This window comes from Carassius carassius, chromosome 30, assembly GCF_963082965.1.
Source record: "Carassius carassius chromosome 30, fCarCar2.1, whole genome shotgun sequence".
NCBI lineage: Eukaryota > Metazoa > Chordata > Actinopteri > Cypriniformes > Cyprinidae > Carassius > Carassius carassius.
In genome coordinates, this window is record NC_081784.1 from 10,651,520 (window position 1) to 10,666,314 (window position 14,795).

The 14,795-nt window shown below is 34.8% G+C and overlaps 1 protein-coding gene across 1 annotated transcript in view; it reads left to right on the forward strand.

Annotated features, from left to right (window-relative positions):
- The first annotated feature begins 321 nt into the window (after nucleotides 1–321).
- The window catches only part of LOC132110303 (synaptotagmin-14-like), a 31,701-nt gene continuing 17,227 nt past the window's right edge, over nucleotides 322–14,795 (forward strand). The window contains exons 1-2 of the mRNA XM_059516869.1: nucleotides 322–403; nucleotides 11,601–11,648. Of these exons, the coding sequence (XP_059372852.1) occupies nucleotides 322–403; nucleotides 11,601–11,648 (130 nt within the window). The remainder of the gene's footprint in view (nucleotides 404–11,600; nucleotides 11,649–14,795) is intronic.

The window sequence follows — 14,795 nt, forward strand, 5'->3', positions numbered from 1 at the left end:
TGAAAATGAAGTACACGTTATGATTAGCATTTTTGGTTTCACATCAAATGTTTCACATTTTGCAACACTGTTTGAATTAATCAAAAATAATGCAAATTTAAAAACTGATAAGACTTGCCTGTTCTTTGCCTCTAGACTAACATTTACATGCAAACCCACACACAGTCTTTAGGGGCATTTTGTACATGAAATTAGCTGCATCAGCTGTGGTGTAGTTCTCAAGAGTCTGACTTCTGCAGAGTCTGTTTTCATGACTCAGATCAGTGCAGACAGAACATAAACCTGATCCAATACAAAGTCTGAATGAAGAGTGTGAAGTAGATGAAGTCCCAGCAGATTCCAGTCACCAAATCACACACAGAGCCCCATTCCCTCACCCAACAGCAGCAGAGGACTCCAGAGAGTAAAGGTGCAGGGCCGTAGTTGCTGTGTAGTGTTAGTCTACTGGGTGCTTGTGAAAAAGAAAGCAACCAAGAATCTTAAATGAGTTTCTTTTCCTTTTTTTTCTACTGTTTTCCCATTAGTTGGATTAGTTAAAGCCACTCGCAGATTAAAAGATTAAATTGTGTCCATGAAAACAAATGGACTTTAATCAGTGTTATTTTAATTTCTGTTCTTGGTATCTGATTTAAAACTCTTCACAGGACTGTAAGCATCCTGGAGGAGTTTGTAGAGAGGAGGCGTATGCCAGCTATCATAATATTCCAATTGGTTTGGGACTTCAGATTTAGTGCAGATTTTAAGATTTTTTTGCAAATACCCATTAGCTTTTATGTGTCTTGACTTCAATTGCTTCTCTCTCTCTCTCCTTAGAGGATGAGAAAGAGAGAGAGTGAGTGAGTAAGAAAGAAAGGGTGAGAAATGTAGACTGTAGTGAATATGATCTCCCTTAGAGGGCCAAACTGTTAATTGCGGCGTTATGTGTCAGACAGGTAATGTGTGTGCAGAAGAGAGAGAGAGAGAGAGAGAGAGACTCTCTAGGGTAAAGTTGTCTTTTCGCTGTCTGGCTGTCAGTCTGGGTCACAGTTAGTCAAAACAGTTACATATAACTGATAGTGGAACTCTCAACCCAACACTACAAAACTGAAAGAGATAAAATTGTGCAAAGAAACATAGTTTTGATATTTGGACCAACATTGCTTTTATACAACAGTGTAATAAGTTAATGAGTAACTTCTATGTTTAGTTTGATCAATGAATTAATTAATTAAGTTTTAATAAGTAATCGGTAATAAATACAACTCATAATTTTGTGTTACACAAATTAAATTATGTCCAAACAAAGCCAGAAATAATCATTGTGTGTCTCATTCAAAGAGACTCTTGCCTGCTTTGTTTCTGGTGTGTTTGAACAAATCAGTTGAGTGAGTGATTCAATAGCACAATTATAATGTCAGTTACAGTATTTGTTTTGTTCATGAATGAGTTGGTTTTTCTGAACTAATCAATTGTTGGGTTAATAATAAATGGTCTCTCATAATAAAGAGAGGAGGTGAGGAGAGACCCCTGACATGATTGTATAGTGCTTTGGGTCTACAGTACTACATAATAAAAGCACTATGTGAATGCCTCATTTATTCATTCATAAAGATGAGAGAGTCATTTGGCGTAATGCTGTAACCACACTACTAATGGACACAGAAAAGGACAAACAGAGTGATATAAACAGTGGAAAGTCGCAGTGCTATTAGACTGTATATGAGCAATCCTGAACCATCTAGGATATCAGAGCGATCCCGACAATTTAAGATTCGATCAGAATAGTGCTGAAACAACACAAAGAGTCAAATTCCACAGAGGCCCAAGATAAAAAGATGTTGACCATAAATCTGCCCAAGATTCTGGCACCCCAAGTCTAACTAACTAACTAACCGCTTTGAACAGCTTGCAGCTTAAAACGAAGAACACTTATTTAAGACTTAAGACTTAAGGTTAAGACTTCCTTTATTTTTCTACATCCTTACATTCACAGAATCACTGTCTTTTACACAAACACACACACACACACACACACATATATATATAAATATAGTACAGACCAAAAGTTTGGACACACCTTCTCATTCAAAGAGTTTTCTTTATTTTCATGACTATGAAAATTGTAGAGTCACACTGAAGGCATCAAGGGCTATTTGACCAAGAAGGAGAGTGATGGGGTGCTGCGCCAGATGACCTGGCCTCCACAGTCACCGGACCTGAACCCAATCGAGATGGTTTAGGGGTGAGCTGGACCGCAGACAGAAGGCAAAAGAGCCAACAAGTGCTAAGCATCTCTCGGGGAACTCCTTCAAGACCATTTCAGGTGACTACCTCTTGAAGCTCATCAAGAGAATGCCAAGAGTGTGCAAAGCAGTAATCAAAGCAAAAGGTGGCTACTTTGAAGAACCTAGAATATGAAATATTTTCAGTTGTTTCACACTTTTTTGTTATGTATATAATTCCACATGTGTTAATTCATAGTTTTGATGCCTTCAGTGTGAATCTACAATTTTCCTAGTCATGAAAATAAAGAAAACTCTTTGAATGAGAAGGTGTGTCCAAACTTTTGGTCTGTACTGTATATATATATATATATATATATATATATATATATATATATATATATATGCATCAAAATGGTGCTAAAAAGACTTATGAACATGTATCATTCCATTGCATAATTCCATAAACCACACATTTGACTATGATGTTCTAATCATTAATTGTGTATGCCCTTTTGAATAACTAATGAATAGTTTATAGTATTATATTCGAGTTTTGTATGCATGTGTGTGAAAAGTCTTACTTGAAATTTTTCTATCAATCAATTCTTTGTAAAATGTATCAGATTCTTGCTATAGAAACCATTGTCTAAATTACACTCTGCAATGTGATTTACGTATTAGGAGGAGAAATGTAGTAACACCTCAAACTAAGAAAATGTCTAACTGGTAAAGACACCATTTGGGATGCATCTAATGGCTGACTTTAAAAGCTCAGGACACAAACAAATTTTGCCTTCAAGTTCACGGCTTTTTTGCCTTCAAGTTCTTCAAGCACTTTCCCAGCATGCTCTAGCTTGCATGTCAGCTGCTTCTCTACAAGAGATAAGCCATCTAGTCTCGTTAAACTCTTATTTTTAGACCTCCAGTGAATTAAACCCATTTCTGCAATGACGCCACAATGAAAATCATGATAAAGGCAACACAAGTAAACCTCCAGATTCTAGCTCAACTGGAGCATTTAATATAAAGTTTAATAGCCTCATTGAGGAACTCAATGCAAAACTTAATCAAATGATTGATGGTTGTTCAGGTCTAAGAAACTACGTATATTGCTGTAAACTTGGGATTTCACATTTCTTAAACTAATCCTTTCCTCAATTACTCTCTTTCTGCAAGTTGTGTGAATGTGTGAGTACATGTGTTTGTGTCAGATTAGTTTAGTTTTGTCCAATAAAGTCTTATTTATATTGAAAAGAGAAATATCTTGTGTTTTGTTCTTACAAGTTATTGTTTTTACCTGCTGATCTTGTTGATGTGCTAATAAATGTTTTCACTATACTTTGGAGATTCATATCCAATATCCAATGTTATATGACCCATTCAACTGACCGTTGGCCAATTCAGTTGATCAGCAGTAAAACAGTGATTCTGTCCAAATTCCCTAGAAATATCATAATTAATTCCCTTTGAGGTAAATATACCTGTTTCCCTCACTACCAGCATAAGTTTGGCTCAAGACACTTAAAATGAAAGTCACTTTGGATAATCGCTTTAGCTAAAATAGTGAATTTCTCAGCCAATGCTATTGAGTGATTTTTCTCTTTACTGTCGCGTTTTGCTTCAGATTAAATCAAAACAGGAAAAGTGCCAGACAAAAGCACAGATGACCCATATGCTTATGGCAGTTTCTAATATCTTTCTTTGAAAGCTGTGATCACTTTGGAGAGTGTGTTTTGCAAGGGTGCTAATCGTCCCTATGAATCAAGCTCTAATGATTCTTTAATGGAGTTGGCAGAGGTTTAAACTGTTGCCTGATGGAGTTGGTTCATATTAAATCACGCTATTCAACACTCAGCCCTCATCATTCCAATGTGCAGGTGTTTAGCAAATTTTTCACCAAGCATTTACTTTTGCCAGATTTGAAGATGATTAATAGCATGTAAATGGCCTAAAACAAGTCTTTAGTTGCATTTAAAATGGTTTCTATAAATGATTTTCTGTCTTGAAAAGGTATGTCAAAGATTATTCTTTTCTTAAACCATTGATAATAAGGGCTCAGCCTGTTCACCACACATGCAACACTCTGTAAACCCTGGAAATAATGTACGTAGCATCACATTCACAGAATCAATAGACTTTTGCCTTTATTGAAACACACACACACAAATCCAAACTTACATGTGATGATCACTCTGTTATTAGTTGTGAAAATTTAGGGTTTGGTATTAATGTCAGAGGTGAATTTATTCTTAATTTAGTATATAATGGGCTCTGCTTCATTTTTGGTGCGGAGTACAAATAAATAAATAAATAAAAATATGGTATTGAGTATTGTGAGGTTCTATGGCATTAAGTTTGTCCAGTCTCTCCCTTTCCATGTTTCTTTTGGTATTATTCAGTTATTCTGGTAGTAGTGATGTTATGTATTCAATTTTCATTTATGGCATCACCTTTCAGCAGTTGCTCCAGTGTTGCGTTTTTCTAGTCAGAATTCACAGTATGAAATATACAGGTCCCCCCACCCTTTTTATCAAAGTTGAATAAAAATGTAAATTTCATCTGCTGTTGGACTTCTCGGTGGTAAAAAATTATTTAAAATAAACTAAATCTAATTTAAATAGAGAAACATGTTATAGCTGTGGCTACAGATGAAACAACACCCATATACTGTACACACTCATCCCTATCATATAACTAAGAGTAATGCATAAAATGCCTCTGCCAGACCAAGGAAATAACCCACAAACACATTTAAAAGACTACTTTCAAAAAAGCTTCAGTTGTCAGTCATCAACCCCATAATGGGATACTGGGAAATCACAGGTTTTTCTGTTCCTCAGTGGCATTTTCTCTAAACCCCCTCTGGTGAGTTGCTTCGGTGTGCTGTTGTTTTTGAAGCCAAAGCGGATTTGTGTGTAAATCTGTCAGTCTGTGAGGATAAGATGCTGTTTTTAAAGAGAGTGAGAGATGGTGAAAATAGCATAGACAAAATTTGGAACTGTTAAACCCAGGCAGGAAAGATTCTACATATAGATAGAATGATGCAGATACAGTGGTATACGAAGTATACTTGGATTTCTACCCTGGACTATAGTATGAATTGGTATGGAGGTCTGTGTTAGTATTTAAGTTTCTAGTTAGTACCAGTATTTAGTTATATATTTGTGTGAGTATTTATAGTACTCATGTACTTAATTCTCTTACTGAGCTAACAAACTGCACCAACCTGTGATCCTTGGGACACATTTTTAAATGTATTATGATGGGAAAATATTAGTAGAGAATACTGAAGTAACACTTCTTGAATGAAAAGAACTTTGTTCTGTTTACTTCTTCACTTTTGGCATTTCATAACATTTCATAAATTGTATTACAACATCTGTATTATTCTGAAATTTCTGAAAACAAATTGTGTATATCTTGTAGTTTAATGCAAATAATTTTGTCAATATGAATTGATTTATTATGCTATACCATGTCCATGTCCTTTGGTGGATCCATGGTGCTTTGCAAAGTTTGACATGACTTTACTTCACAAAGCGTGATCTCCAGATCCAAGGGCACTTCTTTTCCCTTTCTCTCTCTTTCGTTTTTCCTCATTCTAGGGTTTAAACACTAAATAGAGGGAAATACCTGTATAAAACTGGGACGGGCTTCTATAAATACAAAACAACCCTGTCTAAGAAGGGGAGATGCATGAAAGAAAGAGAGAGAAAAGATGTACTTAGGGTTTGGCCCTGCAACCTCACCTTGGCTTAGTTACTTACTTTATTTACAGACTTGGCATCAATCAAACAGTTTTCCTCAAGACTGGATCAAAACTGACCTCCATAGAAGAATCCTTTGAGATGAACCAGAGGCCTTAGAGATTCTGACTAAATGGTCGACTTTGCAGTTTATTCTGACCATGAACGTTCCAGTCAGATGGGGAAAAGGCTCTTTAACTTATTAGTTTAAAAAAAAAAATCTTAGCTTTTCAGTTAACATTATCAGGTATAAATCTTAAATGTATAATTTAAACCTTGAAGTCCAAATATCCAGTGAAAAGTAATAAATCAATGTTCAGATATCTGTGCCATATTATGTGCAATGTGCTTTAGATGGTCCCTAAACAATGTGCTGAATCTATAAACTGCAGATGAAGGGATTGAAACAGGAACCCTTGCTAGGATATCTCAAATTATGTGAGTTCAACTTCAGTTCAACTTGACTGTTACTGCATATTTAGCAGAGCTGTTAGATCTTAATTTGATTTTAATCTGCTCTCTACACCATATGGCTCTGAAACCACACTGGCTGTGTGACAAAAGACCATGTCAGTATAGCTCTTATAAAGATCTTTCTCTCTCTCTCTCTCTCTCTGTCTCTCTCTCTCTCTCTCTCTCTCTCTCTCTCTCTCTCTCTCTCTCTCTCTCTCTCTCTCTCTCTCTCTCTCCATGTCTGCATTTGTGATCATCACAACATGGCAGCGGCAACAACAATACTACAGCGAGAATAAAAGTTATGCCTTCTTTCTTTGCGTGAACATTTGGGCGGTGTTATGTAAATCTTCCCAAACAGTGACATAGACATGTGGGGATGTGTTAAAATAAGGCGTTTAGGAGGGCGTGGACGAGCATCTTTATGCAACAAAAGCTTGCAACACTCAAAACCTGAAATCGCATCATTTGACCCCTTTAAAGTCTTTTACTTTTTACATCACTGTAGGTAATGCAGATCAGTCATTGAGCAGTGATCATGCTTCATTACCATGGAAAGATGCACATTGTGAAATTTGGTCTTAGATGTAATTCTAGCATGAATAGACTCTTTATTAAACAGATGTCTAGGGTTTCAGTTGGGTTACAGGTTGACAGCACACATTAAGAATGCATAAACTGACATCCTTGGCTGCTTCCATCTCTCTCCTCCAGAATGACCTTTAATCACCTTCTCACAAACAACCTGAAATTACAACCCCCCACAGGATAAAGGCCAACGCTCAGCCAGCATCAAAGTCCCCCTTTCTTCAACTGTTATCATATTTAATGCAAAAATAACAAGCTATTACTCAATTGTAACACTGAAAAGATTCACAGTTTCTGTAAATCTGCTTTAAAACACTTTACATTGTGAAGCACTATACAGATATACTTGAGTAGATTTTTTTTAAGGTCACTAAATAATTCCACTGAATGTGCAAAAGACTGAATACTTCAAAAGAGAAGTATAGAAAAGCAAAACGACCTCTTTGCAGTTGAACACTGGGTTAAATAAAGCTCTTGGCAGTGCAGAGATGCTCATTCAGGACTCCAAGGGTTCTCAACCTGAAGTACCATACAGTCTGTTGTTCACTGTTAGTTTGAGGAGCATTTGAATTAAAATAGGTTCAAATGGATCAATTTTGTCTATGAAGGTTTGAGTAACAAAGGGCAATGTCATCCAGTAATCACAGTAATAATATTATTCTTTTATTTTACATTTTTGAAAATATAAATATTATTATATTGTTACTGTTTAAATATAAACTCTCTTATGCTCACAGAGACTGCATTTTATGATAAAAAAAATTACAGAAAAAATATATGAAATATTGTTACGAATTTAAATGTACAGTACTGTTTTCTTTTTTGTATATTTTAAATCATTCAATATGCTTATTTGTTTCCCAAAAAATATTTCATATTAATTTAAATGCTCAACAGTTGTGCTGCCTAATAAACTGATACATTTTCTTCAAGATTCTTTGATTAATAGAAAGTTCAAAATAACATTGTAAAAGCCTTTTCTGTTTTTTTTTCAATCTGATGTAATCTATTTCATTGCTAAATAAATGTCTTTCTTTATGAATTTCTGAAAAACAAAAAATCACACTGACTGCAAACAATGTTTCACCAACTTACTATATCATATTTGTCAACATCATTTGTGTTCGTCATTATTAACTCTCATCACACAGACAGAGTCCAGATATTTTACCCCATGTTTAAACTGAATGCTTAGCTCTGGTGTGGGGTATCACTACACTTAGTCCAAGGTTTAAATCCAACCACTGTCAACTGCCTACTAACATCTTATGCAGACCATCATGGGCTAGTCTTACGCTGTACATAATGGAAACTCCTTTTGGCTGCTTTCTAATGCATGAGTGTGGGTTTCAGCTTTAAAGACATTTCTGACATGAACCGTCGCAGCAAACACCCGAGCACGGCTGCAATGTGTAAAGTGAGCCGTTCTACTGAGGTGATGCTTGAGTTTTAACTGCGCAGAGATTCCTGTTTGAATTCTTTATCTTTGAAAGGTTATTTAGCAGGGCGTAGATTAAAGACTTACAGTAGGTTATTCTTGCTAAAGTTAGATACTGGCACACTGGAAGGTTGTCTGAGAAGGCTGATACCAAAATTTGTTGTGCTATTTGAGCATACTGAACATTTTTTAAATGCTGTAAGTATTACGATATTAAAACAGTCAGTGTAAACGGCCCTCAGTGTAAAGAGTTTTATTATAATGTTTAGCTTTTATATTATTAGTTTTATTATATTTATATGCAGTGTTGGGGAGTAACTAGTTACATGTAACGGCGTTACGTAATTTAATTACAAAATTATTGTAACTGTAATTAGTTACAGGTACTAAGAAAACATGAGTAATTAAATTACAGTTACTCATGAATTTTTTTACGATTACAAAGGGGATTACATTTGAATATTTACACACATCCACATACAGATTTAACTGATTTCTTTCCCAAATTGCACTGACTTTTCTGAGACATACCGCCCTAATAATTTCTGGGATGCGGAAGTACAGTCTGGTTCGTAGAATCCAGTCATAAAAACGAAATGCCTAACGCGGACGGAATATGCCACATTTTGGATGACTAAATCAAAAGTAGGTCAGTTCACTTGAATCAAAACATGACATAGACTAGTGTCTGTGAATATAAAGCCCCAAAAATGCAATATATGACTTGCACATTCTGCGTGTCTGTGGAAATCAGGCGCGGACTGGACACCGGGAGAACCGGGACAATTCCCGGTGGCCTGGCAGCCGATTTTGCCCCACTATTTAATATCATTATTGTATAATTGCCTGCCGAATGTACTAAAGTGATCATTTGCGAATCCGCCATTTGATAATTAAATCTCTAATAAATCATGAATTGTTAGTCATGACTTGCGCGCTCTCCGCGCCTCCGCCAAACGGTTTGGATCAGACTCAGAGTAATCAATGCGAGAGAGAGAGAGAGAGAGAGAGAGAGAGGGAGAGAGGGAGAGAGAGAGAGAGAGAGAGGGAGAGAGAGAGAGAGAGAGAGAGGGAGAGAGAGAGAGAATAGAGTGGACTGCTGGAGCAGAGAAGTAGAACTCCTGTTCAGGGTTCCAGGACAGTTTCATCTGTAAAGATGCTTTTTTGTCTTTGTTTTTAGGAAGCAGCAGCACGTTGCTCATCAGTCATCACTCAAAATACTATTAAAGGACATCATTATTATCTGTTGTAATGTTACATTAGTAATTTAGCTGAAAAAAAATATTTTTTCGATTTTTTTATAGGTTTAGGGGGAGCTACGACAGACAGCAACACAACCCTTATTAAAAAAAATTAACATTTTAATATTTAACTATAAATCCAGAGAAAATGGTTACTATTGTTTAACTGTGATAACCAAAAATGTAAAATCTTTTTTACAAATGTATTTATTTAAAAATAAATACAAATCCATTTGCAAAAAAAAAAGGTTATTTTACTTTTATATAGGCTAATAAAAGCATGGTAATATTTTGTAAGGGAAAAACATGACTCGTGTACAGTATTAAGATTTTTCTATAAAGATATTGTAGTATTGTAGAGAATTGTATTGTAAAGTATAGTTTTGTTCAATCTTGAGTATTAAAGTCATGAGAGAGATGGATAACAGGGCAAAATAAAGAGACTGAAGAGAAAAATGGAAGTGAAGGTGCAGTTCAGGAGAGAACCTTTAATTATTTAGCATGTCCCCAAATTAAAGATTTAAACCTTAAACAAATAATAGTTTTGTCCATGAATTTGTTTGTATGAGTTTGAATTTTCCAGTCTGAATTTTTTTCCCAGTCCGCCCCTCCTGTAAATTAATGGCAAAGACATGGTTTCATTTACTACACATAGGCCTACTGAAGCTCGCAGTGTTTTCAACCTCTGCCGCCTCAATATAGGAGTACACGAGCACATAAACATAATTTCTAGAACTGCTCTGTGTCACTTCATGTGCATTTTACTTATTTTGAGAAAACTATCATCATATACAGAGACAGCAGTTTAAAAAAAACACCAATGTTTCATGAGTTTAGTACACAGAATACGTCACATGCTTATTAGATAACTGTATTTAAGTGGATGTATATGCTTTTATTTATTATTCTTTAATTTTCACAAATTTAGAAAAGTAATCAAAAAGTACTCAAAAGTAATTAGTTACATTACTTTAATAAAGTAATTGAAAAAGTTACACTACTATTACATTTTAAACAGGGTAACTTGTAATCTGTAACCTATTACATTTCCAAAGTAACCTTCCCAACACTGTTTATATTATAAATATATACTTATACTTATTCAAGATAAAAGGCAATGCCTCTGTATGTCTTTTATATTTATATAATTGAATATAGTCTATATCACACGTTTTTCACCAATTTTTCTCCAGATATCAGCATGATAACAAAAGTAATATAAATTTTTTACAAGTTTAATAAAGTTAGTATTAAGTTACATTTTAGATGCCTGTTTTTGCTGTATTTCGCCAATTAAATTAGTTCCAAACTGTTTTGGACCACGGAGCAACCGTAAACAGTATAAAAGCAGGAAGCAACACATATGACGGCGTTTTCTTTTTGAATGATTCAGTTTTTTTTGAACGAATGATTCAGTGACTCACTCATTAAAACAGTCAAATGTTTAATTCCTGAATGAATCAACCTTTTAAATGAATAGATACAAAAAGTACAATAAATATCGCATACTTTAAAACTTTTCCTCAAGTAATATTCTAAATGGTGACTTTACTTTCTACCAAAGAAATTTTGGGGTAAGATATATCTACTTTTACTTAAGTGTGGCTTTATCCACCACTGATTTTGAATTAGCTATTCTATTTTAAATTGCTTAGTTGCTTGAATTTAGTTTTAATTGAAAATAACAGCACTGATTCAAGGTGTCAATTATCAACACAAACATTGTTCTCTTGTCTCAAAGTTAACATTGTTTCTTTGAAATTAATTCCATGGCTTCTTAATGCCCATTGTTTTGTCAATGTGATAAAGTCTTCAAATCTCATGTGCATCAGTTTTAAGTGTGTGTCTGTTTCTGTGAGTTTGTGTCTCTGTTTAATGTGTTGTTGCATGTGTGTATTGTTTGTCATATAATGTTGCTTTGTTTCTGCAGGTGGAGAACGGAATTGTGGAGTACATGAGCTTATCTGCATCAGAAAAGGTAAGCGGCCTGTTTAAACATAAAATAGTTGCCATCTGTGCTGTACTGCTGCTTTGAACCCAGATTTTTTTTTAAGCTTTCCATACTGAAAGAGACTGTTTTGATCACCGCTTATGCCTTTCCATGTCTGTCTTTCTTCTAAATTTGTTTATATGTCAGTATTTCATCTTCAGTGCACTTTCCTTTTGTATCTGTTGTTTTGAGCTTTCATTCAGTGTTTACCATCAGTCTTTGTGCTCATGCTCTTGTCTAAATGCGTAAGTTGTCAAACCTACTGTAACTTTTTGCCCATTATCCTCCGAATGATTGTGGTGGTTTGATTGATTATTTAATTACCCTTGTGACAAGGAAGGAAGGAAGATTTAAAGTGTGTATTAAAAAAAGACAATTTGTATGATAAATATTTTTATTGTGCACGAGAGAGAAACTAGATGTACTGAAGGCTTTCAGTGGATAAGACATTAAACATTTTGTTTGATAGTCCTGCTGTTCCTGAGTTCCTGAGGGGTTTGTCCAGCTGTCTTGTTTGTTTTCCTCTGGCTGGCTTGTTTAGTGAGAGCTCAGTCTCGGCAGATTTAACATCATTAGTGAGGATCTGTGGTCCCAGTGTAATAAAGTCTTGTGGTCCAGGTGGACCGGATGAGTGCTGGGTCTCTGCAGGAGCTGTTCCTGAGGCTGAACCCATCAGTACTGATTACCCTATTTAGACATGACTCTTCACACCAGTGTCCAGCGATTTAGTTTTTAGTGAAAGAGAAGATTTTTCTATCCAGGTCTAAATGCCAAGGTCACATCTGTGTTGTCAGAATTTTTTGATAAATAAATGGAGATTCCATTATGTTTTTTTAAATAATATAATTGTATCATTTCACAGTTGGGCTGCCCAAGAACACTTTCAGAAGATGGGTTATTCATCACCTGTGTGTTAGTTTGGACACTCCTCAGGCAACATCTGTTCACTGTCAGTCAAACTCCTAGGTGTTTGTTGACAGGACAATCCTGCTGCGGCTAATGCTAGTTTCATAGCTGTGATGAGTGTTGGAAAGTAACAGAGTAAAGTTTTGATGCTACAAGCCTAAATAAAGTTTTTAGTGGTGTGGTTTAGTTGATTTAGAGTAGCTGCAGTGACAAGCTACTGTACTTTTTCCAACTAGTAGCAGTATAGCACGACAAATTGCTCCATCGTTGTTTTCAGCTTTACAACAATTTGAAAATCAAAAAATGTCCTCCTTCTCTGATATGAAGTTTTGGGAAGTCAGATTCATTTTGGTGAATCAGTTCTTTTAAATGTACCAGTTAAATAAATGATTTACCAATTTATTGGAGTTCCTATAGTTTTGGCATGATGCAGTATAATATATATATATATATATATATATATATATATATATATATATATATATATATATATATATATATATATATATACAGTACAGACCAAAAGTTTGGACACACCTTCTCATTCAAAGAGTTTTCTTTATTTTCATGACTATGAAAATTGTAGAGTCACACCGAAGGCATCAAGGGCTATTTGACCAAGAAGGAGAGTGATGGGGTGCTGCTCCAGATGACCTGGCCTCCACAGTCACCGGACCTGAACCCAATCGAGATAGTTTAGGGGTGAGCTGGACCGCAGACAGAAGGCAAAAGGGCCAACAAGTGCTAAGCATCTCTCGGGGAACTCCTTCAAGACCATTTCTACCTCTTGAAGCTCATCAAGAGAATGCCAAGAGTGTGCAAAGCAGTAATCAAAGCAAAAGGTGGCTACTTTGAAGAACCTACAATATGACATATTTTCAGTTGTTTCACACTTTTTTGTTATGTATATAATTCCACATGTGTTAATTAATAGTTTTGATGCCTTCAGTGTGAATCTACAATTTTCATAGTCAAGAAAATAAAGAAAACTCTTTGAATGAGAAGGTGTGTCAAACTTTTGGTCTGTACTGTGTATATATATATATACAGTATATATATATATATATATATATATATATATATATATATATATATATATATATATATATACAGTATATATATATATATATATATATATATATACATATATATATATATATATATATATATATACATACATATATATGCCATATATACATATACATACATATATATATATATATATATATATATATGTATATATATATATATATATAATTTTTTTTTTTTTTTTTTTTTTTTTTTTTTACAATAATATTACAAAATAGATATTATTGTATTGCACATAATAATATCTTGCTGTCATTTCATATTCAAATGATGCTGGTGTTTACAATCTGTTTATATGCTTTATGTGGCATGAAAGAAGAAAAAGAGGAACTGCTCTGCAGAAATGAAACCGTTTTATAATGGAAACACTTTAAGATTAAACAGAATAATGTTAAACCCTGCAGGCCCATCACTTGATGATATTTTAATGTTCTTCAAAAGCAGAGCTGTTTATGAGGCCTATAAAATCTGGTAATGGAGGTGCTGCCTGCTTCTCTATTCAAGTACGACTAGACATTATGTGTGTATTTGCAGCATCATTTAGCAGTCATATATGTTTGTGTTTCATTATATCTCTCTATGAGTGTACACAGAGCTCATGTCTATGTGTTTGTGTGTGTGTGAGGGTGTTATGACTGAGGGCGTGCATGTGGGCATCTATGAGCACTTGTGGTCTGCTGTTATGTGGGAGTTTACAACAGTGTGCAATGTTTTTGTGAGTGTTTGTGTCTGAAGTATTTTGTAATTCAGAGGTGGCTAAGAATCCTGACATGCTTTACCTGTTTCTATGACAACAGAATCATTTAACAATATCCAAGAAGAATGCAATTTCTTGCTATAATAGTGTGATAATAATGTTTACCATTATTAATGGTAAATACGGTTATTTGAATCATTGTTACACGCAAACTATCTCTGATATGTCATTAAAGAACTAACTAGTGTATGCATTGTTCAAAACATTTATTTGAGGTGGATTTATTTATGGTAGATGTTGTCACTGTGGGTTTGTTGTTAGGGTATTAAAGGGTTAGATTTGGTGTCATTTTCAGTTTTTCTCATCCCTGGCCTGCTTTACTCCAGATGCACCTGTTCTGTCCAGCTGTGTTTTTCTCTGGCCCAGATTCTGTCCTGGCTCAG